This window comes from Mytilinidion resinicola (genome assembly GCF_010093595.1).
Source record: "Mytilinidion resinicola strain CBS 304.34 unplaced genomic scaffold BDZ99scaffold_7, whole genome shotgun sequence".
Taxonomy (NCBI): domain Eukaryota; kingdom Fungi; phylum Ascomycota; class Dothideomycetes; order Mytilinidiales; family Mytilinidiaceae; genus Mytilinidion; species Mytilinidion resinicola.
Genome location: NW_022985443.1, coordinates 1,897,131 through 1,919,592, shown reverse-complemented (window position 1 = coordinate 1,919,592; position 22,462 = coordinate 1,897,131). Strand labels below are relative to the sequence as shown.

The 22,462-nt window shown below is 51.9% G+C and overlaps 12 protein-coding genes across 12 annotated transcripts; 4 read left to right on the top strand and 8 right to left on the bottom strand.

The window, feature by feature from the left end:
- Positions 1-1,128: 1,128 nt before the first annotated feature.
- On the bottom strand, positions 1,129-1,639 carry BDZ99DRAFT_284800 (uncharacterized protein). Its single transcript, XM_033714036.1, has one exon. It carries the CDS (start codon positions 1,537-1,539, stop codon positions 1,183-1,185), a length of 357 nt encoding a protein of 118 aa, XP_033578943.1. The 5' UTR covers positions 1,540-1,639; the 3' UTR covers positions 1,129-1,182.
- On the bottom strand, positions 1,435-3,161 carry BDZ99DRAFT_461924 (subtilisin-like serine protease-like protein PR1A). The gene is made up of 4 exons (XM_033719727.1): positions 2,814-3,161; positions 2,562-2,760; positions 2,344-2,499; positions 1,435-2,285 (listed from the first exon to the last, which is right to left on the bottom strand). The coding sequence occupies exons 1-4, from the start codon at positions 3,066-3,068 to the stop codon at positions 1,741-1,743; spliced, it is 1,155 nt and encodes a 384-aa protein (XP_033578942.1). The 5' UTR covers positions 3,069-3,161; the 3' UTR covers positions 1,435-1,740.
- Positions 3,162-3,426: 265 nt separating this feature from the next.
- On the top strand, positions 3,427-4,467 carry BDZ99DRAFT_284693 (uncharacterized protein). Its single transcript, XM_033714034.1, has one exon. It carries the CDS (start codon positions 3,786-3,788, stop codon positions 4,332-4,334), a length of 549 nt encoding a protein of 182 aa, XP_033578941.1. The 5' UTR covers positions 3,427-3,785; the 3' UTR covers positions 4,335-4,467.
- Positions 4,357-5,654, bottom strand: BDZ99DRAFT_497580 (uncharacterized protein; the record flags this gene model as incomplete). The annotated part of the gene is made up of 4 exons (XM_033723528.1): positions 4,357-4,609; positions 4,684-5,214; positions 5,571-5,603; positions 5,644-5,654. 4 exons carry the CDS (start codon positions 5,652-5,654, stop codon positions 4,357-4,359), a joined length of 828 nt encoding a protein of 275 aa, XP_033578940.1.
- Positions 5,655-5,966: 312 nt separating this feature from the next.
- BDZ99DRAFT_461921 (NAD(P)-binding protein) lies at positions 5,967-7,319 on the bottom strand. The gene has a single exon (XM_033719726.1). It carries the CDS (start codon positions 7,023-7,025, stop codon positions 6,003-6,005), a length of 1,023 nt encoding a protein of 340 aa, XP_033578939.1. The 5' UTR covers positions 7,026-7,319; the 3' UTR covers positions 5,967-6,002.
- A 59-nt stretch (positions 7,320-7,378) lies between these two features.
- Positions 7,379-9,278, top strand: BDZ99DRAFT_284623 (uncharacterized protein). The gene is made up of 7 exons (XM_033714032.1): positions 7,379-7,611; positions 7,664-7,894; positions 7,948-8,175; positions 8,229-8,393; positions 8,445-8,534; positions 8,604-8,765; positions 8,842-9,278. The coding sequence occupies exons 1-7, from the start codon at positions 7,457-7,459 to the stop codon at positions 9,005-9,007; spliced, it is 1,197 nt and encodes a 398-aa protein (XP_033578938.1). The 5' UTR covers positions 7,379-7,456; the 3' UTR covers positions 9,008-9,278.
- Positions 9,279-9,594: 316 nt separating this feature from the next.
- Positions 9,595-11,260, bottom strand: BDZ99DRAFT_569908 (uncharacterized protein; the record flags this gene model as incomplete). The annotated part of the gene is made up of 2 exons (XM_033727939.1): positions 10,305-11,260; positions 9,595-10,237 (listed from the first exon to the last, which is right to left on the bottom strand). Exons 1-2 carry the CDS (start codon positions 10,781-10,783, stop codon positions 9,595-9,597), a joined length of 1,122 nt encoding a protein of 373 aa, XP_033578937.1. The 5' UTR covers positions 10,784-11,260.
- Positions 11,261-11,671: 411 nt separating this feature from the next.
- Positions 11,672-13,596, bottom strand: BDZ99DRAFT_284659 (uncharacterized protein). Its single transcript, XM_033714033.1, has 5 exons — positions 13,388-13,596; positions 13,092-13,323; positions 12,614-12,944; positions 12,313-12,559; positions 11,672-12,232 (listed from the first exon to the last, which is right to left on the bottom strand). Coding segments are annotated over exons 1-5 (891 nt in total). The 5' UTR covers positions 13,389-13,596; the 3' UTR covers positions 11,672-12,152.
- A 1,695-nt stretch (positions 13,597-15,291) lies between these two features.
- Positions 15,292-17,758, bottom strand: BDZ99DRAFT_441018 (high affinity methionine permease; the record flags this gene model as incomplete). The annotated part of the gene is made up of 9 exons (XM_033717742.1): positions 15,292-15,751; positions 15,841-16,093; positions 16,153-16,289; positions 16,354-16,622; positions 16,686-16,872; positions 16,925-17,000; positions 17,057-17,152; positions 17,204-17,443; positions 17,497-17,758. The coding sequence occupies 9 exons, from the start codon at positions 17,756-17,758 to the stop codon at positions 15,529-15,531; spliced, it is 1,743 nt and encodes a 580-aa protein (XP_033578935.1). The 3' UTR covers positions 15,292-15,528.
- A 439-nt stretch (positions 17,759-18,197) lies between these two features.
- On the top strand, positions 18,198-18,772 carry BDZ99DRAFT_284412 (uncharacterized protein). The gene has a single exon (XM_033714030.1). The coding sequence runs from the start codon at positions 18,296-18,298 to the stop codon at positions 18,653-18,655; it is 360 nt and encodes a 119-aa protein (XP_033578934.1). The 5' UTR covers positions 18,198-18,295; the 3' UTR covers positions 18,656-18,772.
- On the bottom strand, positions 18,694-20,454 carry BDZ99DRAFT_461918 (alkanesulfonate monooxygenase). The gene has a single exon (XM_033719725.1). The coding sequence runs from the start codon at positions 20,216-20,218 to the stop codon at positions 18,890-18,892; it is 1,329 nt and encodes a 442-aa protein (XP_033578933.1). The 5' UTR covers positions 20,219-20,454; the 3' UTR covers positions 18,694-18,889.
- A 1,393-nt stretch (positions 20,455-21,847) lies between these two features.
- BDZ99DRAFT_569903 (uncharacterized protein) lies at positions 21,848-22,309 on the top strand (the record flags this gene model as incomplete). Its single annotated transcript, XM_033727938.1, has 1 exon — positions 21,848-22,309. The coding sequence occupies one exon, from the start codon at positions 21,848-21,850 to the stop codon at positions 22,307-22,309; it is 462 nt and encodes a 153-aa protein (XP_033578932.1).
- Between the last annotated feature and the right edge of the window lie 153 nt (positions 22,310-22,462).

Below are 22,462 nucleotides of genomic sequence, written 5' to 3'. Positions count from 1 at the left end.
ATTGGTAAAGGCGGCGATGATAAATCCATTCCGACAACTACTCCGAAGGATTTTATTCCGACAACACCAACCTGAACTGAAATGCAAAGTGCTGCTGAGAGCGTCGGAAGGGCGTCATGGCACGATATCCCGTAGGGTAGGGAGAGTATTAGGGCTGTATTGATGGATTGGAGATCTGATGCGATGGATGAGATGGCTTGAGGGTGTTGTCCGAAGGTGGGCGGGAACTCAGCGAGGCCACCTGATTCCCCTCTCCATCAGCCCAGAAGCTTGCGTTTCATCCACTTTCATAGCTGCTTTCCTTTCCTTTCCCTTTCTTTGCATAATGTGTATCTCCTTCGTCTTATCACCTTCATCGAATATCACGTCGCGAGCAAGTATGAGAGTGCGCTCGCCCTTACGCCTACGCCTATGCCTATTCTACGTGGTATCTAAAATACATGCAGAGAGTCTTGCACTCCACAAACTTCATCAAACCAGCAAATAGAATGTGGAAAGCTTCAGATATCTTCCTCAGCTCAAAAAAATTGAGTGCCTACAGATGAGGTCTCCAATATGCGACCATGAGGGCTATGCATCACGATAGCGATGCGGCACAGTTACACAGCCCTGGGCCAAGTGATGGCACAGTTGTAATTTGCGGTCTTGCTCTTGACGTAAAGTCTGCACCTCTCCCAATCTATTCTTATCATTCTTCTCTTAATGTCCTGCATGTTTCACTTATCGCAAAACCCCTAAATTTGCTGCAACCTTTGCACAAAGAGATCGTAGATCCACTGACCACATGGAGACCACTACCTCAAATCTACACGATAGCATCGTTCTCAGCGAAGCATCCCACTCAAATCCCCGCGAGTCCGCCCTTCTTCAACCCGAAAGTACACAGCACCCTACAGACCTCTCTCTCACGCCGAACCCAATTCAAGGTTTCGACACCGAACCCCAATGGCCCCCCTCCTCTACGGCCGTCGCCAAAGCCGTCGGCCTCTACGTCAAAAGCGGCGGCATCGCCATCCTGCTGCGCCACTTCGCCCTCAGCCGCAAACGCGACATGGCCGCCTTCGGGCTCCCGTAGGCCTACGACAAGCCGATAAAGAGCGCCTTCCTGCTGCCCTGTTTCAACGCGCAGGTGCGTGGCGAGAAGTTCCGCGGCCTGCCCGGAGCGCGTGAAGGTCGCGGGGGTCAGCTGGCGAATGTGCGGAAGTGCGCGCAGTTGTACTGTTCGACGCGGTGGGTTTCGAGCGGCACGGTACCGGATACGCTGGTTGCGCTGGGGAGGGTGGGGAAGGGGTGGGCGGGGTATTGTGGGGATGGGGTTGATGGGATGTTGTTGCTATGTGTCGTATGCGGGCGGAGAGGGAGGACTGGGCTTGTGGTGGTCGGGGCTGTGGTCGTTACTTGTAGTGGGAACAGATGTTCGGTACTAATTTTGACTGCGAGCTTAATTGAAACGAGCTCTGAAACAATTTGATGAGAACCCCAGATGTGCAGGGTGTCAGGAGAACCAAAGTAAAGAATGAGCTCGTTATATGTATTCATCAGAAGCGAAATATGTTATGCACAGGTAAGGAAGGAAAAGAAGGTGTGAAATCTTTTGGAGTAGGAAAGGCAGCCTCGCCCTCTCACCATCCAGCTCCTCTCCAGCAGCTGCAGCCAGCTATCCCATGCGTCCACGAGCAGCTGACTCCAGTCCCATCCCTCACCACTCATCGCTCATTCCTCAGTCGTAGCTTTCAAAGCTTAACCAGACGGGTTGCCGTTGAACGCCAAGTCGTTGACCGTCCCACTCGGGATACCGCTGATCTTGTTCTTGTTCGAAAGCGTCTGAATCCTAGTGCAAAGCGCTTGCGGCGCCCTCTTCCCCTCAAGACCGATGAGGTAAGCCGCAAGACCGACAATATGCGGCGTCGCCATTGAGGTACCAGAGATCGTGTTCGTGCCGCCGTTGTTCCAGGTGCTCAGAATATTGACGCCGGGCGCGAAGATATCGACGACGGATCCGTAGTTGGAGAAAGACGCGATGTTGTCGTTAATATCGGTGGCGCCGACGGTGCATACAGTGGGTTCAGAAGCCGGAGAGTAGTTGATAGCATTGGCGCCGTCGTTTCCAGCGGCAACGCCCAGGAACAGGCCGGCTGTGATGGCGTTGGCGGCGGCGGAGTTGACAGCCGTGGACTTGGAGCCGCCGAGGGACATGTTGGCGACGGAGGTGCCGACGCAGCCGGAGCGGGTCTTTTGGTCGTTGGCGGCGTAGTTGATACCAGCGATGACGCCGGAGTTGGAGCCTTGGGAAGTCGTTAGCAAAGAATGTTTCCGGTGGGAAAGGGGAGGGGGGATGCTTACCACTTCCGCTGGCGTCGAGCACCTTCACGGCGTAGAGCTTAGTCTTCTTAGCCACACCATAGGTCTTGGAGCCGATGGTACCGGCGACGTGAGTGCCGTGGCCGTTGCCGTCAGTGTTAGAGCCGTCGCCGGCGTAGTTGGCGAGGAAAGTCGCACCTGAAGACTGTTAGAATCGCGCTGGGGACTAGTGGTACAGAGAGGTTGGGGATTGGACTTACGGCCCTCGAACTCGGGATGTGAGACGTAGATGCCAGTGTCAATGACATAGGCGCAGGTACCAGCGCCCGCGCTGCTGTCGTAGACGTAGGTTGTGCTGCCCTTAGCGACGTGCGAGATGCGGCCAAGGCCCCAGGGAGCTCCGGTTTCGGAGACATAGGTCTGGTGCTTGACGATGGCGTCCTTCTCAACGTATTCGACCTGGCATTGTATTAGAGACCTATGACAATGCTGGAAAGGAATTCAATGCTTACATCAGGGAGAGCAGCAATAACGTGGACGAGCGCATCAGTTAACGTCCCGGCGAAGCCCTTGTAGCTGCCAAAGCTGTACACGTGATCGGCATCGTCGGTAAGCAGCTGAAGAGCCTCTTCGAGGACGGACTGAGCAGCGCCGTTCTTCAGCTTGACGATGTACTTCCCGGGAATGACAGATCCAGCCCGGGGAGTGATGATTGGTGCTGCCAGAGCAAGCGGCAGAACCGCGAGGAGGAGTGATTCGACGCGCATGATTACTGGGAGCTACCAAGTGATAGACGGAGACGGAGAAGACGAGTGACGACCTGCGAAACCAATGATGTGTTGGACTGAAGACTGGACGAGTTGAGCTGGGTGAAGAAACAATGAGTGGGAAAAAGCTATCTTATATACTTTAATGACCACTAAGTCTTGGTTACTGGTGATGTTGTACGTGCCATAACCAAAGGCCGCTACCTTCCTAGTGTGAGTTGTTGGGAGACACGTCAATCCCATGGCTCCATCCATATCCAAACTACAAGTCATCACGAACTGAAAACAGGATGTGAACCGGGCGGCTAGAAGTGGCAGCATTGGCAAAGGGGAAAACGTGGGTACGGTACTGCCTCACTAGGTAGGTAGAAGGCGACTGATATCCATATTGACGAGATTGCCACCACAATGCCGCCATGGCTGACTGAAAAGGCTGTACTTCTGGAGGACCTCCCGCGCCGTTCCACGCCGGAAGTCTTGGTATTTCTTGGAAAAGAGAGGGGTGGCACCCAGGAACCCACTTGAATAGCAAGGTGGTGCTGCCGTCACACCAAAAGCCTCGCCAGGATAAGCATGTGGTCCGTGGTCTGAAGGTATCAGCCCAAGGAATACAGGAAACATCGTGCTTGGCGGTGGGAGAAATGCCCGCGGACATTCTTAAGGTCTCTTGGCTGCGAAGGGGGCTGTCCTGATATATTAAATTTTTACCATCTAGGAATGTCACGATGTCGATCGAGGCATAGCAGTAGGGGGGTAGTGGGGTCTAAGAAGGGCCAATTAGGTCTCGACTGTATCGCGCATGAAGTAGGCTTGGGGAACGACATTAGACCTCCTGGTTGGTCGAAAGAGTCCTTCGCTTCAATAGTCGATTTCCGATGCGTTAGTTACGGCCAAGTGCCAACGGCTGAGGCAAGCTTCTTCCCGGAGCTTGCTTCATGGGGGTCTGCAGAACGGGGATCCTCTGATCTCAGCATGGTGTACAAGGTAGCTTCGAAGGAGCCTCAGACGAGGCAAACGTTGATACGTAAGCGTAAATGTCTGATAAGGGGCCGCTCCATGCTAGAAAATCCGGGGACCGAGGCGACCCGTTTAGATGGATGCCTCGCTAGCGTGTCGTGCCTCATCGTGAGCAGTCAACCGGGAGGCCAAACCCAATTGCTAGAGGCTAAATCGAATCAGGTCATGGTGGGACACGGCTACTGGCAATGGTACCCCCTGGAGTTATTGCAGCCTTTGTCGATTGAGGTGACAGGAAGGTTAGCATAAAGGGCGAACAAAGAATACTCTTTCAAGGGAAGACCTTGGACAGGCCGTTGAGTGCCCGGAGAACGCATTTGCCCGACTGGCCTCGCCGGAGGACCCTGGCATGGTGGTAGTCAGTAGTGTGGCCATGAAGTTCAGTGTCACAGTCTCGTGAGATGTCGCTATCGAAGGTCGTCTGCTCCTGCCGCTTTGGGCCTAGCAGTATATCTTGGCGGCCGGCATTCAACTCCAGCGCGGCGATGCCTGGGGCTGTAATTCGCCATTGCGCGATCATGTACCTGTTGATCTATCAGTGACAGCTACGTGTATAGAGCCTAGGGGAAATGCAGAGGGGGCTTCCAGAGTACCAGACCTCCCCGAAACGGGGCAATGGCCACTTGCCGCCACAACACCGAGCACGCCATGAGGGGGGACGACAGAGTACAACACGATACGGTTTGACGCCGGCACACCCTCAACAAGAAGAACAGGGTTACTCCTCACATCACCCGCTCCTAGGGTGCGCCACCAGCGGGAAGGGCGGAGCTGTGGCTGCGAGGGAAACTTGCGCCTCGTATCCCCAGACTTTACCCCCGGCCGGAGAGGCCGCTGTGTGGTTCGATTGAGGCGCAGGCTAGAACTACTTGCTTCGCACGGTAGAGCAGCCTTACCGGTAGTCTGAGTCTTGGGAGGGTCCTGTGGCACGGCGTGCGGTTCAATCCGGATCCACGAGACAAGCCTTAACAGCGGGCACTTGATGAGCACAGAGGATACAGAGCAGCCTTCCGATTTGAGCCCGGCTGGGGCACGCGCCTCAGGGATCGTAAGCTTGGCGGGCGACCCAGGAGTCGTCAAGCGGTGGTGGTGTTGATGAGGCGTGACTCCGTGATGTCGGTAGATCCGTCTTGATTGTCATCGACGTCCTCGCCGTTCGTCGACTTGGCGACCGAAGAAGGCAGGCGGTGTTGAAATAGAGTTGCACTTATCGGCAAGCGGGTACAGCCGAACGACCCACGGTCAATATCGCTGCGAGCGCTACTAGCTGCAGCATGCACACTCGGCTTCTAGAAAGATGTTGTTCATCCCGCGCTGGTTGAGTTGCACTAAAGAGCTGTACGTATCGCGCAGTCACTGATCTGTGTGGTTGTTTGCCTTCGTGGAGGACCAGCTGAACAGCTCGCTATACAGATCCCGAATGATCCCACTGACGTCTTTCCGTGGCCCATTTCCTCTCACGGAGGTGCAATATGGGACACTGACTGGGCTAGGATCATGTATTGCTTTGGAATGCCTCTAGATCATGTCAGTACAATCCCCCAGATTTCATACTGACCTTCCGTTCATCTTCGTAATACCCGCAGAATGACTCAATCGAGAGATCTAGGCTATAGTCAAAGACCTAAGCACTGCATCGGTCCAAAGCAGAGCATCTCCGGCAAGAAGCCTCCATACAAGCCTTAAATAATGACGATGAGCGCATCCGGACATATGACAAGCACGTTATAGGGGGGGCTGGATTAGCAGTAAACTGATGCCGTAGGATCACAATCCATGGGGAGAAGTGCAACGGCCTCATGGTCACGTCGTATTGCGATTGTGCGGAAGTGTTCAGGCGACTGTCATGTCGGGCCGAGATATATTGCTTTGAGCGGGATGCTTCCCGCCAATGGTAATGCTACCCCTCTTCTGTGTTCAGTACTCTTTCAATGGGCAGCCTTCAGAGGCTGCCTGCGTCTTCTCCTTAACCACCTGCCACGTCAGTTTCATCAATTGTTCGGACAATGCCTCGTCGCGAGCTAACTCGCTCCCGGGCTCCACTATGGCCGGCGGACAAATGTACTGCCCACTCTTCTTGGTGGTCGTGGCGGCAAACATGGTGCTCACGCAACCCTCGAACTGGCTCTTCTTGAATGGCGCCATTCCGTACTTCATAGCGTAGCCGCCGAGTGGATATGGCTCGAAGATATGTTCGCTGCTCTGTCTGGTCTCTACAACACCCGGATGGGTAGCGTTTGCAAGGATTCCGGGATGGGCCGAGGTGAGATGGCGTGTCAGGTATGTTGCGTACAGGATGGAGCAGAGTTTGCTTCTGCCGTACTGAGCCATTGCTCCGTAGTCTTTGTTCAGTTCTTCGACGGACTCGAACTTGGTCTCTTTCGGCGCGCTCTCGTGAGTATTAGATGCCAGATTCACGATCCGGACGGTATTGCCCTGCTCTGCCGTTTTCTTCAACAAAGGCAGGAGATGGCTCGTCAGCACCACATGTCCGATGTGGTTCTGGGCCATGTGCTGGTCTATTCCGTTCTTTGCTAGCTGGGCCGTCATGATACCCCTGGCAGCGTTGTTGATGAGGATGTCAAGTCTGTCGGTTTCCTTCGCAATCTGGAAGGCCACGTCGCCGGTTTTCGACCAGTCGCTGAGATCGCACTGCATCCATCGAACCTTCTCGGCAGCCGTGTCACCCAGCTCAGACCGAATGGCGGAGATTGCGTCGTCTACGATATCCTCGGACAAGGACAAAATAAAGAGTTTGGAGACATTCTTGCTGAGGAGCGTATGTGTACAGCCATACCCAATGCCTTCCGAGCCGCCGGTCACAATAGCGACCTTTCCAGAGAGATCGGGGACGTCTTCGAGGGAGAATTTGCCCGATTCAGGTGCCAGAGAATGAGCTCCGGTCAGGTTCTCTGCGAGGGTATTCTTGATGGTTTGCATGCTGTAGGATCTTATACGGATTGAGGAAGAAAATGATCTAAAGGTGCGATACGTGATAGAGGTCCGAAATGTGATAAAGGAGGACATAATAAGGGATAAATAGGCCCCCGCAACTGCGGCGGGCAGTGTATATGTCCGTCATGATACGGTCATGGCCAAGCGCGTCTGGCTCTGGCGTATAATGGCGATGGTGATGTCAGCAGTTGGTGGTTGAAAGTCCATGACGATGGAAGATTGAGTCGCGAAGAAATCTCGACTACGTTTAAAGCGGCCTAGCGCCACCGATCTTCTGCGTCCCAACTCGCCACCTCGCCACGCTCGCGTTGTCCCGTGTTTTGCCCCGCAGCCCACCACTCGTTTGCAACAACACAAAAAAACACAACACACCAATTACATCGACCATATGGCTCACGGCGGGCCTCAGCGTCAAGATGCCGAGAGGAGCGAGAGGAAGTAAGGGGAACGTCGTGGCACAGAGAGCAAGAAGAGCTGCCAGAAAACGCGCAGCAGAGGCTCAGCTAGTACTTGCTGCTAGAGAGTGCGTCGCACGTGCAGCTATACCCCCACCCTCGACGCCAGAAGTGGTGTCAGTGGTATAGTATATGTCTTTATATATACATATCTGATCCCTCTAGTAGAAATCCGGCCAATCCAGCTGGTCATCAGGCCCGAAAACCGCCAAGGAAGACTCCCCAGATTTTTATAACTCGAGACCGTGCGCCAAAATCGCGAAGCGTGTACTCACTCAGAGAACTGGCTATAGAAGCAGGTCAAAAGCGAACGGCAGAGCAAGCGCATCTAGAGCTTGCGAATAGAGAAAAGCGCCGAAGGGACCTTGCAGCCACCTCATCCTCTGGACAAGCAGTGCAGTCAGTGATATAGTTCACCTCTTTGCCCATATACGACTAATATCTCTAAATAGAAACCTTACTCCAAACCCAGCTGTTCAGGTACAGGCTAAGTCATCAGAGCAAGACCGCTTGGGAATTGTAGACCGAGAACAACACGATCGGAGACCGATAGTTGCACCCCCACGTAGAGATTCAGCTGTGGATCCAGTTCAAAAAGAGACGACGAACCAAGGGCAGCTAGGATCCGCAGCCAGCGGGCAAGCGGCCGACATAGCACTACTTCTAAACGTAGCAGTTGAGTAAGTTTAGAGCAATGCTTTCTTCCGCGCGCTCCGCTAACTTCCTCTGCTAGGAGTCCCGCAAGAACTCTGGGCAGGCGTATATCGAATATCCAGTTGAACTCTCGTTCTGAGAACATGACTGGGGGATCTTTCCTTCCACAGCAAGTTGCGGACGGTGATGCGGCAAAACTAGATAAAGACATTCTAGCCGCAGCTATCTTCGCTCCCGCCCCACCGTATGTTTCTTCACCTTTGTTTCTATTTGCTCTATATTCACAACTCTCTAGCTTCGATAAGGATGAGGAAGGTCTACAAGACAGAGATGATTTCCTACGAGACGCTATCGCGAATGTAGAAGTCCATCACGAGAAAGTTCGGTACGTCACCTTCATCATTTTCCATGTTTCGTAGCCGGCAATGTCCCACTGACACCGCTTCCTACCCAGGGCCAATATCGTAGCGTCGTGGTCCACACAAAATCAGGACGTAGAACGCCAGCTCGAGAGCGTCCTTAACGCTACGTGCCAACCTGAGGACGACGAAAAGGCTGCACGCATCGCGACCATGCTAGCAAACATCAGCACACCATACAAAGTTGAAGACGGCTCGTTAGTCGCTCCTCTGCTCCCAAACTCATCTATGGACACAATGAAGTTGCTGGAGGAATACACTAAAAGGTCACAGAAGCACGTTGATACTTATCGGCGAGCTCTGGATAGGAGAGGTAGCCTTAGAGGAAGCGGTGGTGTTGATTCTAGAAGGACCAGCCACGGAGATATCGTTATGGGCGAGTCACCAATCTCTAGGCCGGGAAGTACCATCCCTATTCCCACTGTACGAGGAGGTATGAACGCTGCAGCAATCAACGGAGGCGATACTGTGATGGGCGGGACGGACGAAGCTTTGGCGCCACCTCCGCCACCACCCGCTCTTAAGGACACGTACCACCACGATGCTTCGAGGGATCCCAGATTGATGAAATGAATGACCTCGCTGGTTCTCCCTATGCGGGATTGTGGAACTTGCAAAGTTGAAAAGCAGCTCTCTGCCATGGTCACGTAACGCCCAAATCTTGGAAACATTGGAGATTTGGCTCTGTCGGCGTCGCTTCATCATCCAGTCATAGTTTGGATTACCTGGGGATTAGGTTTGGTGTTAATGCTTACTGGACTCACTACAGTCCCAATTGTACAATATATGGCACCAAGCAAGTGTATAATATTCAAAGGTCTTCTGGCTTCATCCAACGTGAGGACCAATACTGGGATTAATATGATGCGGATGATATTGGCTACTAACCTTGCACTTTGAATTGATTACTAATTTATTCTCTGCGCTCTTCTTACCTTTCCTTTCCATCTTCTCTAATAATTAAGTTTTTGGTGTTTTTAATGCACTTACCTTTAACACCCTCATTCACCACCACCAACCAATCATCTACGACTTCTCACCAAAGAACTGTATTGGCTTCCTCTTGCGTGTCGATTTCCGTGTCGGCTCTATTACTTTCTTTACACCCTCACCCTCGTCCCTTTTCCCGCGTTTGGGCGCCGGCACTTCCGTCTCTTCTGGTGGGCCGTCGTCTCGTTTCCGTTTTTGGGAGGCGGAAGACTGTGACAATTCCTGCATTGGGACAGGCTGCTCAGTTTCCTTACCTTCGTTCTCCTCAGCCGGCGCCCCATCTTTCCGGGATTGCTCCAGCGTCTCCACGGTCATCGCTTTCGCGGGTTCTTTACCCTTACCCCCCTCTTGTAGTGGTTGCTTTGGTGTGTCCGAGCCAGAGTCGTCGGATTCGGCCTCATCGGAGGATATGTTTATAGGCGAATTTGTTGTAGGTGTCTTCTTGGGCGTTCTTTTCACGGGTTTCTTGCTATTCTCTACCTTGATTGGTGGCTGCTGAGATGTGTTCGAGCCGGACTTGTCAGAGTCGGAGGATATAAGTATAGGTGAGTTTGCTACTGGTGTCTCCGGTCTTTCAGATCTTGAGAAGCGGAACCAGACTGTTTCGCAAAGGTGACAGTCCTCACCCCGATACGGCGCTTGTGGACAGGGATGCGAGCTAAGGCTTCTTTCAACGGGGCTGCGGAGTTTAGGTTGACTTGGTTCTGGGGTTTCTGCACGTCATAGGTACAGGCCCAACATCATACGAATCCACATTCTCACTATCACTCGGCGCCCACTCATACGCCTGCAGCCCCCACACCGGCAGCGAGTGATTCTGCGCCGTCTCAAAGCTGTCAATAATATACCCACACATAAACCTCTCCCAAGACCTCCCGTCTTCCTTCTCCACATCATTAACCGAATACCGGATCTTCGCCCCCGGAAGCGAATTCCGCAGCGTGCTCCCCGCGAACCGGACGTCGAACACCGCGTGGCAGATCTCGTGAACCAGACACCACGCCAGCATAAAGCAGAAGCGCTGGTAGAACGCTTCGCTCATGTCGTCTCGTTGCGTTTCCGTGTACTCGAAAAATGACCGCTTGATCCGGATAAGCAACGTTTCTGGGATCTGCGCTAGCCGCGCCTCGCGCGCTTCATTGCGGATGATCGGGAGCGGGTCGCCTGGTTTGCGGAGATGGTCGTCGACATATACGAGCAGGGTGTTGGCGTAGTCGTAGCCCATAGCGTCGAGCTCGGCTGGCTGAAATATGATCTATTTGTCGAGCCGGCGGAGGAAGTCGATCGTGTCTGGGCGCCTGCAGGGGTTAGCTTTGAGGTCGACGGGGACGAGGTGGAGCTTCTTGGACGCAGCTGATACGGCGGGGTTGGCGGCGTAGCGTGTTATCCAGCCTTCCACCTCTCTGTGGTTGAGAAGGTTGAGGAAGCGGTAGGTTTTGCCCTCGTACTCGACTTCGTCTCGGCTTGAGTCGTCGAAGACGGCGAGGTTGGGCTCTGAGGGGGTGTTAGCAGAAGTTGCATTTTCAGTTGGGGCAGCATTTGCAGAAACCTCGCCTGAGGTAGCATTGCCTCTGTCACCATCACTGCCATCGCTTCCAGCTGCAGCATCAGAGGCTGTTCTATTAAAGTCATGCTTCAGATACATCGCCTCATCCGAGTAAGCCGCCGTTACAAACCAATCCATGATACTCGGCGTAGTGAGAAATCTCGTGACCAACTGCAACGCTGGCTCTATATTAGTATACGCTGCCGTCCGAGATGTTCAGAAAGCGGTTCCGAGCTACGATCGGGTGTATGTTTCCATTTAGATCGCTTGCGGCGAGTGCAGGAGTAGTTTCGATGATGGAACGCTTTCTAAGATCGGCTATGCTCCACTTGGGTTCATTGCGGTCATCTATGGTTCTCTTTAGGATAGGCCGGGAAAGCGGCTGTAGTTGAGGGGCCAGCCGAGATTGTTGCGGGGGCTTTAGTCGTAGCCGTCACTGGCTTCTTCCCCTTCCCTTTAGCCATTGGCTTCGGTTCTCAAAGATTAAATTCGATCAAACTTACGGTAGATAGGAGTAACAATGTCGAAAGACTTTTCTAAATAGCGATAGAACCATATAACGAAGTTGTAAAGATTGACGGTACGGAGAGAGCACTAAACATTTCTAGCACCTAGCAGTCTGGACAATGCATGGAAGAAGCACACGAGTCAAATACATAGCAGTGTTACGAAGCAAGACAAAGGAACAAAGGAGGAATAACGATACAATAACAATATAGTACTGGATCTTCAAGATTACATACCATGAGATGTGACAATTGCAGTTGCTTTACCTACCTTTATACTTCTTTGTATCATGTATGGGAACAACCGTTTGTCCTCTGTATCGGTTGCTTCTTTGCTGTACTTGAAGCATCTTCACACTTACTCCGTGTCTAGCGGTGTAGAAAGCTCAGATGACGTCGAGTCCCCATCCTTTATAGTCTTAGAACTAGCTTTCTGTGGAGTTGATATATTTGATGCTTTCGTATCATCCTTCAACGCTTTCGGCGCAGGGTTCGTAAATTCAGAGACCGTAGGACGCTCCGGAGACCCTGCTGTTGAACTCTTAGTTTTGTTGTTTTGAAGTCGTATTGATTTCCTGGGGTTGAAAGCCTCTTGCTTGCTCTTCACGGGTTCGCCGGTTCTCTGTCGTTTTGTTGGTTTGCGATCATCGCATTGGGTGCGCTTCCTAATGAAGGCTGGAGAGTTCTCGCCTTCGCGCTTACGTTTTCTCGTTATGCGAGTTGCATCCTCTCCTGTCTCGTCTTGAGAACTTCGATCTCGTTCGGCAGGGTCGATGGTCTGAGCCGTGCTGGTCTGTCCTACCGTTTCAGGCAGATCAGGTGGAGGAAGAAGCTCATATGTGAATAGCGTCTTGGAACGACGCTTACGTGTCGCTCTAGCCTGTAGCGTTGATGTCAAATCTAACTTCGGAATCTCATTAGTCCTCTCAATCTCAACCCAAGTACTTTCCTGGAAGAATTGGTTAATGTAAGCCATCGGGATAGCAGAGACGACATGGGGTACATTTCCTAGACCCTCCGCCCAGTTGTGCGCGCTGAGCCCATAATTCGGAACAACATCGTCACGGTCTTCTGTGCCCGGAAAACATGCATTCAAATACCCGAACGTGGACATTTCCCAAGCATTGCCTTCTTCAGCCTGCGGGTCGCCGACGCTGTGAAATATGTGCTCCTTATCTTCGAAATCCTTACCGATTCTCGACCCAGAGAAGCGGAGGAAATTGATAGCGTGCGACATCTCGTGTCCCAGAGTAACGGCGAGCTGAAAGCATGCTCTCCGATACAGCGCTGGATCCTTGTCGATGCCTGGCTTTTTGAAGTAAGCAAGGATAGAGCTGTTGATTTTGGTCACTGCTTTGTTTGGAATATCCGCGAACAACTTTGGACGGTAGCCTTCGACTTCGTCCTTTTTCGCGCCACTGAGATCTGTGGCAGCGAACCGTTTTGTATGTCCAATTGGCGCGGGCCGGAATCTGACGTACCTGGCTAGCTTTATTAAATACTCTCTTGTTCGCTCTGTGACCTCTGGCGTAATCTCGACGGGGTCAAGGTAAAGTCTTCGCATACTCTCCTCTTCTTGCTTGTCAAAGTGATCCGTGAGCCACTTGTTTAATGACGCTGCGTTGAGGAAGGTCTCACCCATGACCTTTTTCTTTCGTTGTATCTTCTCGTATTTTGCTGTCTCGGTAAGCATAGTTGTAACGTAAGATTCCACTATAGCCTGTGAGGTTAGAAATTTCGAAAAAAGCTGCAGTGCGGGTTTCATATTTTTGTATACTTCAGGCGGTATCCCATCAAAACAGTCTTGCCGGGCTAAAGGGTGTAACTCCTCGGGAAGATCAATATCGTCGACTTCCTCCATGGATATGATACCGTAGGAATCAAGCCGCTCCAATGCAAGACATGCCGTTAGGTCCTCTACTGGCGCTTCGAGAGACGTTCGTGGAGAGGTTCGTGGAGCCATTCCGCGATCATGTTGGTGAGTAACTAGAGTTCAAGTAATGTTGAGCAAACTCAGTGTGTGTGATAGAAGATAAAACAGAAAACTCGGAGCGCGATGACTTTTGCTACTCGGTTGGATGGCAAACAAAGGAAAAGGCTCTGAAAATGCAGGAGAAAGCCAGTGGGTATACAAGAAAACAAAGGGTTTGACTTCTCAGACAAAGCCTTTGTGATGAGTGAGTTGTTCATGGGCGGCAAAACTGTGGGACCTCGTGAAAGCATCTGATGGCTTTCCAAAAATCGCTCCACGAACGGCATGCTGCTTGCGTGTTTGTGTCGTCTTACATTGACTCGGTCGTAGTGATCTAGCGTCGGTAGGATGGCAACCTCGCAGGGACCTGCAGCTGGTTATCGAGATGGCTAAGGATCTGCAACGCATAATTATAGGATAGATAATTGGGAGGGGGCATTTGACAAGATTAAAGATCAGTAGAGTAATGTCCTTTGTGAAACATGTAGTAAGTTGTCCAGGACCATTTCGTACGGCTTGAATCCAAAATTTAAGGGAACGTATCATATAATCAGGAGGAAACCCCACGTCTCGAGCACCCGCGATCTGGTGAAACCAACGTAATGGTGTCTGCTCTGTAGCCTCATCACAGAACTCATCTTGTCAAGCGTCGAAAGAGCCATGTTGAAATCTCCGATGGTCTTCCTGCTCTGGAAGGATAGCTCGTAATAATCTCTCACCATCGAACTTGTAGCGATCCTATGCGCAGTCACGCAATAGTAAGCCTAAAGTGCGAGTTGCCGACATGCTTCAAGCCGAAGCCCTAGTCATTCGTGATGATCCGACGTTGAACCCGGATGATCTGGAGGTAGATCTGCATGCTGAAGAAGGCAAGGAACAGGTAGTAAGCTTAATTAGATGATTTCATGTAATTCTGAGGATTGATCCTGAAGGGTAAGGTAGATGGGCTAGACGAAGGTTGCATACGAAGGCTGAATGCGTGGTGGAGGGATTGGTCTTTATGGAAGTAGCAGATCGCTCTTTCTGGAGGGCAGCAGGTCGCCCTTTCGAATTCGGAAATAGGTCATTCGGCTTCAGTAAAGGAAGCAATAGAGTATATCCCTCCTCATAATCAATGCGAAAAGCTCTAGCTTAATAATGGGAAGGGGAACTCATTGTGATAGGGGAAGAGAAGGGGATGAGGGTTCGGAGATAATTTCGGAGCCGCAGTGCCCGGAGAAGCCGACCGACTTAGCTGCAGTGGCTGGCCGTGTGGCTGGCTCAGTCGCCATCCCGAATCCCGGCTCGGACCGTTCCTCTTCTCTCAGTCAAACTCCACCTTAACCTCAACGTTTCATGTATATGTCAAGAAGTTCAATACAGACCTGGAGTGCCTGTCGGCTAACGCGCCAGTCCTTTCATTCCCTCATTGCTGCCGCCATTATCTCATGACTTGCAGGCCAATGCTCGTTGTCAGCATATATTACCCACCAAGTCACAAGTTGGACAGACCGTTGACTGCGACTAAGAGTTTACGTCTGAGTTTTCATGCCTCGCACCGATAGGTTATTAAGATAGATGGGGACAGCGCTAGTATAGGCGATGGAAGACATTCTGAGCAGGTTACTTTGGACCAGTCTCAATGATTTGGGTGAGCTTGGATTGACCGGTGAAAATCTGCAAAGTCGGTTAAGGAGTACCCCAAGAAAGCTGCGCGGCATTCAAGGACGGTCGGTTGAACGTGTTTGTATTTTCACTTTATTTACCAACATCTGTACATCATCCTATCGTTGAACATTTCAAGATTTCCCCGACTTAGCACACACAAAGCACACTAATACCACGCCCTTCAACAGCACTGTTTCCCCCAAATTCAAGCATTCCTCATCCGCATAACATCCTCTTCTCTAACCCTCATTTACGCTCTCAGCTGCTGCCGCCTTTGTGCACAACACACACAGCACACCCTACTTCGACTCATCCTCCCCATAAGGCCTCCTCTGCACCACTCTTCCCACAACATCATGCTCCGCATCCCACGCCGCCAGCTCCGCATTCGGCACCCTTACCAGCTGATGCGTCGTCGCCCCAGACTCATCCAACACCAGCACCGTCTGCCTAATCTCATACTTCCCGAACTTGGGCAACACGTGGATCCACACGTAGTAATAGACCCCGCAGAAAATGATACTATAACCACTGTTAGCAAATCGCTCACAAAAATTCTAGTCTTCCATCTGTTTGAGTTCGGGGGGTAGGGTCCTGGGGCAAAAACGTACATTCCAATCCCAACCACGCAATACGTGGCATACCAGAAGCTCACGTCGCCGCCGGTCGCGCCGCCGGCGGGCGGGTACCACGGCATGATGACCGAGTACAGGTTCGCGGCGATGCAGAAGTAGACGGCGACGTCCCAGGCGCGGTACTCGGCCTTGGGCAGGCCGACGTGCTTGCGGCGCCAGCGGTAGACGAGCAGGCCGACAGCGAGGGTGAGTTGGAAGAAGGAGCTAGGGTAGATTGATAGGTCGATGACTGCGAGGGCGGGGTGTTAGCGGAAAATGAGGGTCATGAGGGGTGGGATGGGGACGCACCGAAATTGAACGCATCACCAGCCGGCGGCGCGATAATCATCAGAATCGTGAGTGCCCATTTCAGGAAATACGGCCCCAGCGGTGTTCCGAAAGGTTTCGTGGAGGTCCAGAATTTGGTGAAGGGGAGGACGCCTTGTCTGCTCGTAGTTAGGTTCAACCTCCACGCCTCGACGTTTCTAGCGGGAAAAGGGCACAACTGACCTCCCACACTCCCTGATAACCCGACTCTGCCCAACCAACACGGCCAACAGGTTTCCAAACGCACTCAGCATGATCAGGAAATTTAGCGCCTTTGCCGCCCCGCTAGTGCCAAATACATTCTCGAAGAACACGCTCGCGGCGACAGCCTTGGACTTGAGGATCTCTTCTTTCGTGGCGGCGGAGAAATAGGCGATGTTTGCTAGCATATAGAGAATTGTGGCCACGAGGAGGGAGAGGGGGGCGGACCATCTCAAGGTCTTGATGGGATTCTAAGGAGAGTTAGTGGAGGAGCTTAACGAGGAGAGGATGGAGATAGAGGTGGAGATACAAACCTTGACTTCGTTGACGAGGTTGAAGGCGTTGTCGTACCCGGCATAGGCGAAAATGACTTTGTAGATGGCGTTTGTAGCGCCGTAGGCCGTTGCGTCAGAGGAACCTTCGAAGGCGTTGCGGAAGTTGACCGTGGGATCTTTGACTCTGGTGTGGCCGCCGAGGACGACTAGGCCGGTTATGCCAATGCTAAAGGGGTTTAGATGAGAAATACCAAAGGTAATTGTTTGGGGAGGTTTACAAGATCAGAGTCAGGAGCTTGATGAATCCGATAGCGTTGGACAGCCTGAGAGACCAGCGGGTGTTGAAAATTAGAACTGCATGTCAAGAGTTAACTCTGCTGAGGCCGAGGGGTAGGGTTTGGGGTACTTACAAAAGACGGCAACCGTGTACCCAGCAACAGCAACGCCTTTCTGCTCCCACGGACTCGGTGTATGTCCGGCCAACTTGAACAAGTACTGCGCCAGGACTATGCCGCACAAATTAGCTGCAGAACATGTACTAGAACCAAGTGGCTTACCAATAGCATTACTGCTACTGAAAGAAAGGATAACAGTCTGCACCGCAAACACAGTCGGGAAGAAATATTTCGGGCGCGGATATGCCTGCTCGAGATACGCGACTTCGGCCCCCGATCGGCTGGGGAAGTACGACGCGAATTCCAGATACACAGTGAGCGAGCTTGCTGCGATCAGGAAGCCGATTACCCAGAAGAAGAGGGCAAGGCCGACGGAGCCAGTGCCCCTCAAGATGGTTGATGCTATAAGCTATTATTCCAGTGAACTAGCATGTTGCAGTGGAGAGGCAGCCTACGCGTGGAGAAGATACCTGTCCCAATAATCTTGCTCAGATTCAAGAACAGAATAGTAACCCATCCAACGGAGTATCCGAGTGGTGACTTGACTTCGACCGGAGCACCACTGGCTTCCTGGTATGTAGGCAACGAGGTGTTCCCGCCCTCCTCGACGGTATACTTGAGATTGCCGTCGCCGACGACGGCAGTGTTGTCGTAAGCGCCACCATTGACTTGCCTATCGGACTCGGCCGCATTCTTCTCGTAGTCGAATTGAGACATTGTAGACAAAGAGGAGGCTCAGAAAGAGCACGATGATCTTGTCTCGTCCTAGGTCTGGGGAGTGGAACCAGAAGACGGGAGAACCGTTCAACTTGTACTCTGCTCATCCTTGCCCACATGCGAGATAAACGCTACAGGGCCCCGTTGAGGCGATCACAGCGATGCTCATAGCTCTGTGTGCTTGCGTCATGGATGAACAGGCGCTTGTGGCGAGGTTTTGTTGGTTATGGGCACCTCCACGCCGAGTTGCAGGACCGCAGGATCGCAGGATCGCAGGATCGCAGCGTCGAATCAAGCCCCGATGTGCTCCCGTGGCGTAACCTTGGGGATGGTACACTCCCGCAGCGTAACCCTGTGAATGGCAGTATACTCCCGCTGCGGCAGAGCTAGCAGAGACCCGTGAGACAGGTAATCGGCAAGTCGCGTTACCACAGTTGAAGCGTCTTACATCTGCGCAAGGAGCTTCACGCATTGCTCCAGCGGGGACGTCCCTTGATCCTTCGCGCTGTCCGTAGCATTGGAAATCCAATCGTGAACATGGGTGGTCGCCTCCGGCCATCTTCCTCCAAATGGCGCAACACATCGAATTTTTCTCGTGTTGTCGTGCTATGCCCGGGTTATTCGGCCGGCAGAGAGCTTCCCACCTGCTTCATTCGTAAGTGCATAGTTACGGTTTTGGTTGTTGCTCCCATTGCATGCTTGCAGGGGTTGATGAGGTTGGATGTCGAAATATTGACGATCGTTCCTGGTGCGTGGGGGCATCCCCGCAACAAAGTCTTTATATACGGCGATCCCGACGGCACCTATATCATTCTAGACCGCGGTAGCTTTTTTCATATAGTAAGACATAAAACCTTCCCGACACGCCAGTTAGTATCTACGCGTCCTTGCGGGTGATCGTATGAAGGGAAAGGCGATTGCATGTCTGGAGCCCAAAGCAAGATGAGTATGATTAAAGGCCGGATAGAAACATTGGTTCGATGCCTTTATGTGGTCAAAAGTTGCTGTTAGTGACTGCATGGTTTTTCCTGAAAGATCTTTTTAGCTCATTGCTGCGCATATTTCTCGTCTTTCATGAGGCATCTGTAGCATTATCATTATATCGAAATCAATCTTCTGATAATCAATCGATCACCCGAAGAACTGATTCTTGGGGCGCGGGAGTCCGAGATGTTCCCTCAAAGTCGTTCCTTCATAGTCTTTACGGAAAATACCACGCCGTTGCAACTCAGGTATGAGTCGTTCAGCGACGTCGTCCAAACCCTGGGGCAAAAATGGGAAGGTAACTGTGAAACCATCGGCTGCGTCCTCGGCCAGCCACTTCTCCAATTCTTCGGCGACCGTCTCAGGCGTGCCTACGAATGCAAGCCCCGAATAGCCACCCAAGCGTTGCGCAAGTTGCCGAACGGTCAGCTTGTCCTTCTCGGCCAGTTGAATAACACCAAGACGGCTGGTCTTGCTCGAATTAGTCTCCGGAATGTCCGCTGGCAATGGCTTGTCCGGATCAAATCCAGTCGCGTCACTCCCGAGCGCGATGGACAACGAAGCAATAGCACTATCGTAATGGACAAAGGTGTCGAGCTTGAGCCGCTTGTTCTTGGCGTCCTCGACCGTATCACCGATGACGATAAGAGCCGCCGGTAGAATCTTGAGATGGTTGGGATCGCGCCCAGCGGCCTTCGTTCGTCCCTTGATGTCTGCGTACAACGCCTTTGCAGCATCCAAGTCTCGTGGCGAGCAGAATACAACTTCGGCCGTTTCGGCGGCCAGCTGTCTCCCAGGCTCCGACTGTCCAGCCTGGACAATCACGGGCCAACCCTGAACGGGTCGCGCGATGTTCAGCGGGCCCTTTACCTTCAACTCGTCGCCCTTGTGATTTAGCACGTGCAGCTTCTCCGGGTCAAAATAGACACCGCTTTCTCGGTCACGGATGAAGGCGTCATCCGCAAAGCTGTCCCATAAGCCGGTGACCACGTCGTAAAATTCTCGTGCTCGCTTGTAGCGCTCACTGTGCTCTACGTGCTCGTCGAGGCCGAAGTTTTTCGCGGACTCCGGATTACCCGTCGTGACGATGTTCCAGGCCGCACGACCATCGCTGAGATGATCCAGCGACGCGAAACGCCGTGCGATATGATATGGCTCATCATAAGTCGTCGAAGCGGTCGCCGCCAGCCCAATCTTGTCCGTCACCTGCGATAGTGCCGAGAGCAGCGTGAACGGTTCAAAGGACGTCACGGTATGGCTTCGCTTCAGCGCTTCAACGGGCATGTTGAGCACCGCCAGGTGGTCCGCCATGAAGAAAGCATCGAATTTGGCCGCTTCTAGCTTTTGGATGAAGGACGTAATGTGCTTGAGGTTGAAATTGGCGTCCGGGTAGGAGCCTGGATATCGCCATGCGCCGGTATGTAAGCTGACTGGTCGCATAAACGCCGTGAGATGCAGTTGCTTTGGTTCCGACATGGCCTTTCTGATAACCCAAGACTTCAGAAGCTAATATGCTGCAATGGATGAGGTAAATCTGGAGAAAATCTGGGCGAGTTTGTTTGAGATGTTAGTTCAGTGAGATGAGTTGATATAGATGAGATTTAGATGCCTGTATAGTGATAATTACAAATGCGATGGAGCCCGGGAGCTCCAGCGGGGTTCGGCGGATGATGTGCGATCACGACATTGATAGGTGTATTAGTGATCCTATTGGACCCGGGCTACTTGATAGGAGAGCAGCGGAGCAGCATAATAAAAAAGCTAAAGCGACGTCCTTGAGGCTCTTGGTGCAGGATGAACATGAATAAAGTTGATGGAAGAATCTCCTGGAGTTCTGACGTTGGATGAGGTACAGTTGCATCATGCTTAGCAAGTTGTTCACGTGATCTACCGAGGATGTAAGTGACACAAGTTAGGTTCCACTTGAGTCAATTGGGGAGAACAGTTACTATAGAAAATATTCAAGCATGCAGGACCATCAAGATGTCCAAGTTTGGAGACTTGCACGTGATCAGCTACGACTACAATGTCTGTAGTTTCACACCTCTCGCCTCTAGCACCTTCGTCCCTAGCCCCCTAAACATAAGAAGTGACGCTTGATATATGCTCATTCATCGCCACTGTCTTCAGGCTATCCTCTTCGTCATCGTCGTTGTCCCCGTCGTCCTCTTGGCTTTCCACTATGATTGCAAAATTTACAAGAACGCGACACACTGATATCTTCCACTGAGCCTGTGTTATCGTCTTCCTCCATCTCTCCATTTTTCGGTGTAGCTTGAGCATCAGACCTCAGCAAATCAAAGTCCTTGCCAAGAAAAGCTTGAAGTCTCTCAGGCAGTACATCTGGAAGGCGCCTAGTAAGTAGGATTTCATACTTCCTCGGTCCTTGTAGAACTTACATGTTTTCACATCCCTTAAAACCCTTTCCGTCTCATCTAAGATTTCAGGGTTAACAACGAAGAGCTCGGAAATGCGCCGTCGCCAATAGCCCCAATGAATATTTCGAGGGCTTTGGGCGATTCTGTCCGATGAACTCTTCCATCAGGTTGTCTAACAAATGGGCATTTTTCTGCTCTCGGTCGTCAGATCTGATCTTTTGAAGCCTCTCTGGATCATGATTTCCTATGACATAACCCTCGTAGACCCGATACTTCCAAGGCTCCTTGTACTCGGAATCTGTAACGAAACGTTTTTCGTCCAGGTTGACTTTCCTGAGACTACAACAAGTATGCGTCATGTCGAGGGCCTCAAAAGTAAGAAGCCGCACCAGGTCAGGTGATAGTTTGGACAGCTCGTCGTCTTCTATGCTGATAATATCGAAGTCATGATGGAAAAGAAGATGACGCCAGTTTTTCGTTTCACCCAATCCCCACCACCAAGACTTCGTCAGTCCGCCATGGTCTGCATGCGCATTCCAGAGTGATTTGAGGGGCGAACAACCCTTTCATTTAGGGTTACACCAACAAGCACAATTGTCTCTGACCGTAAGAAATAATAGTTCTCTCATTATCTTCCAGGATAGTGGCATCTCGAAGGCTGGGCGTCCACGACTTCGACAGTCTGCCCAATCTAAAGTATTCAAAGCAGATTCTGTATCAGCACATAATGAGACTACAGCAGGTGCTTGATAGCATGCGCAATACCAACCACTCGAAATGGCCAAAAGCAAAACTAGACGATGGCTCCACGAAGGCCAAAGTAGCGGCGGACGGCCTCGAGCAGGACTTCAAACACCTTTTGGCCCAAGCAGAGGAGCTCCACATACGCTGTAATGACGCGATCACCTTACTTCTGAGTAGCGTCTCTATCTCAGAGTCGAAGAAGGCGATCGAGCAGGCGAAACGCGTCGGGAAACTGACGTTTCTGGCTTTCATCTTCGTTCCCCTCTCCTTTACAACCTCCTTCTTCGGTATGAATGTCAAGGAGTTCAGCAAAGCAACGAGCTTATGGTGGTGGGCGGTGTTCACGGTCACAGTGTTTATTCTGACTATTACCCTCTTCTTCTTGAATATAGCTAGACCTTTTCAAGCTATATACAAGTATTGCAAAAGGCGGCTTCTATTGTAATACTCGGGTGGATCTGTCATTATCCTCGCAAACGCTGTCTTCCCTCAGACTAGTATATCGTGCATGTCACTGCGGGGAATCCGATTGCCACCTCGCTCACTTTCATTTGAAACGACGGGAGGCGCGTGGGAGATGAGTACCTAGATCGGATCA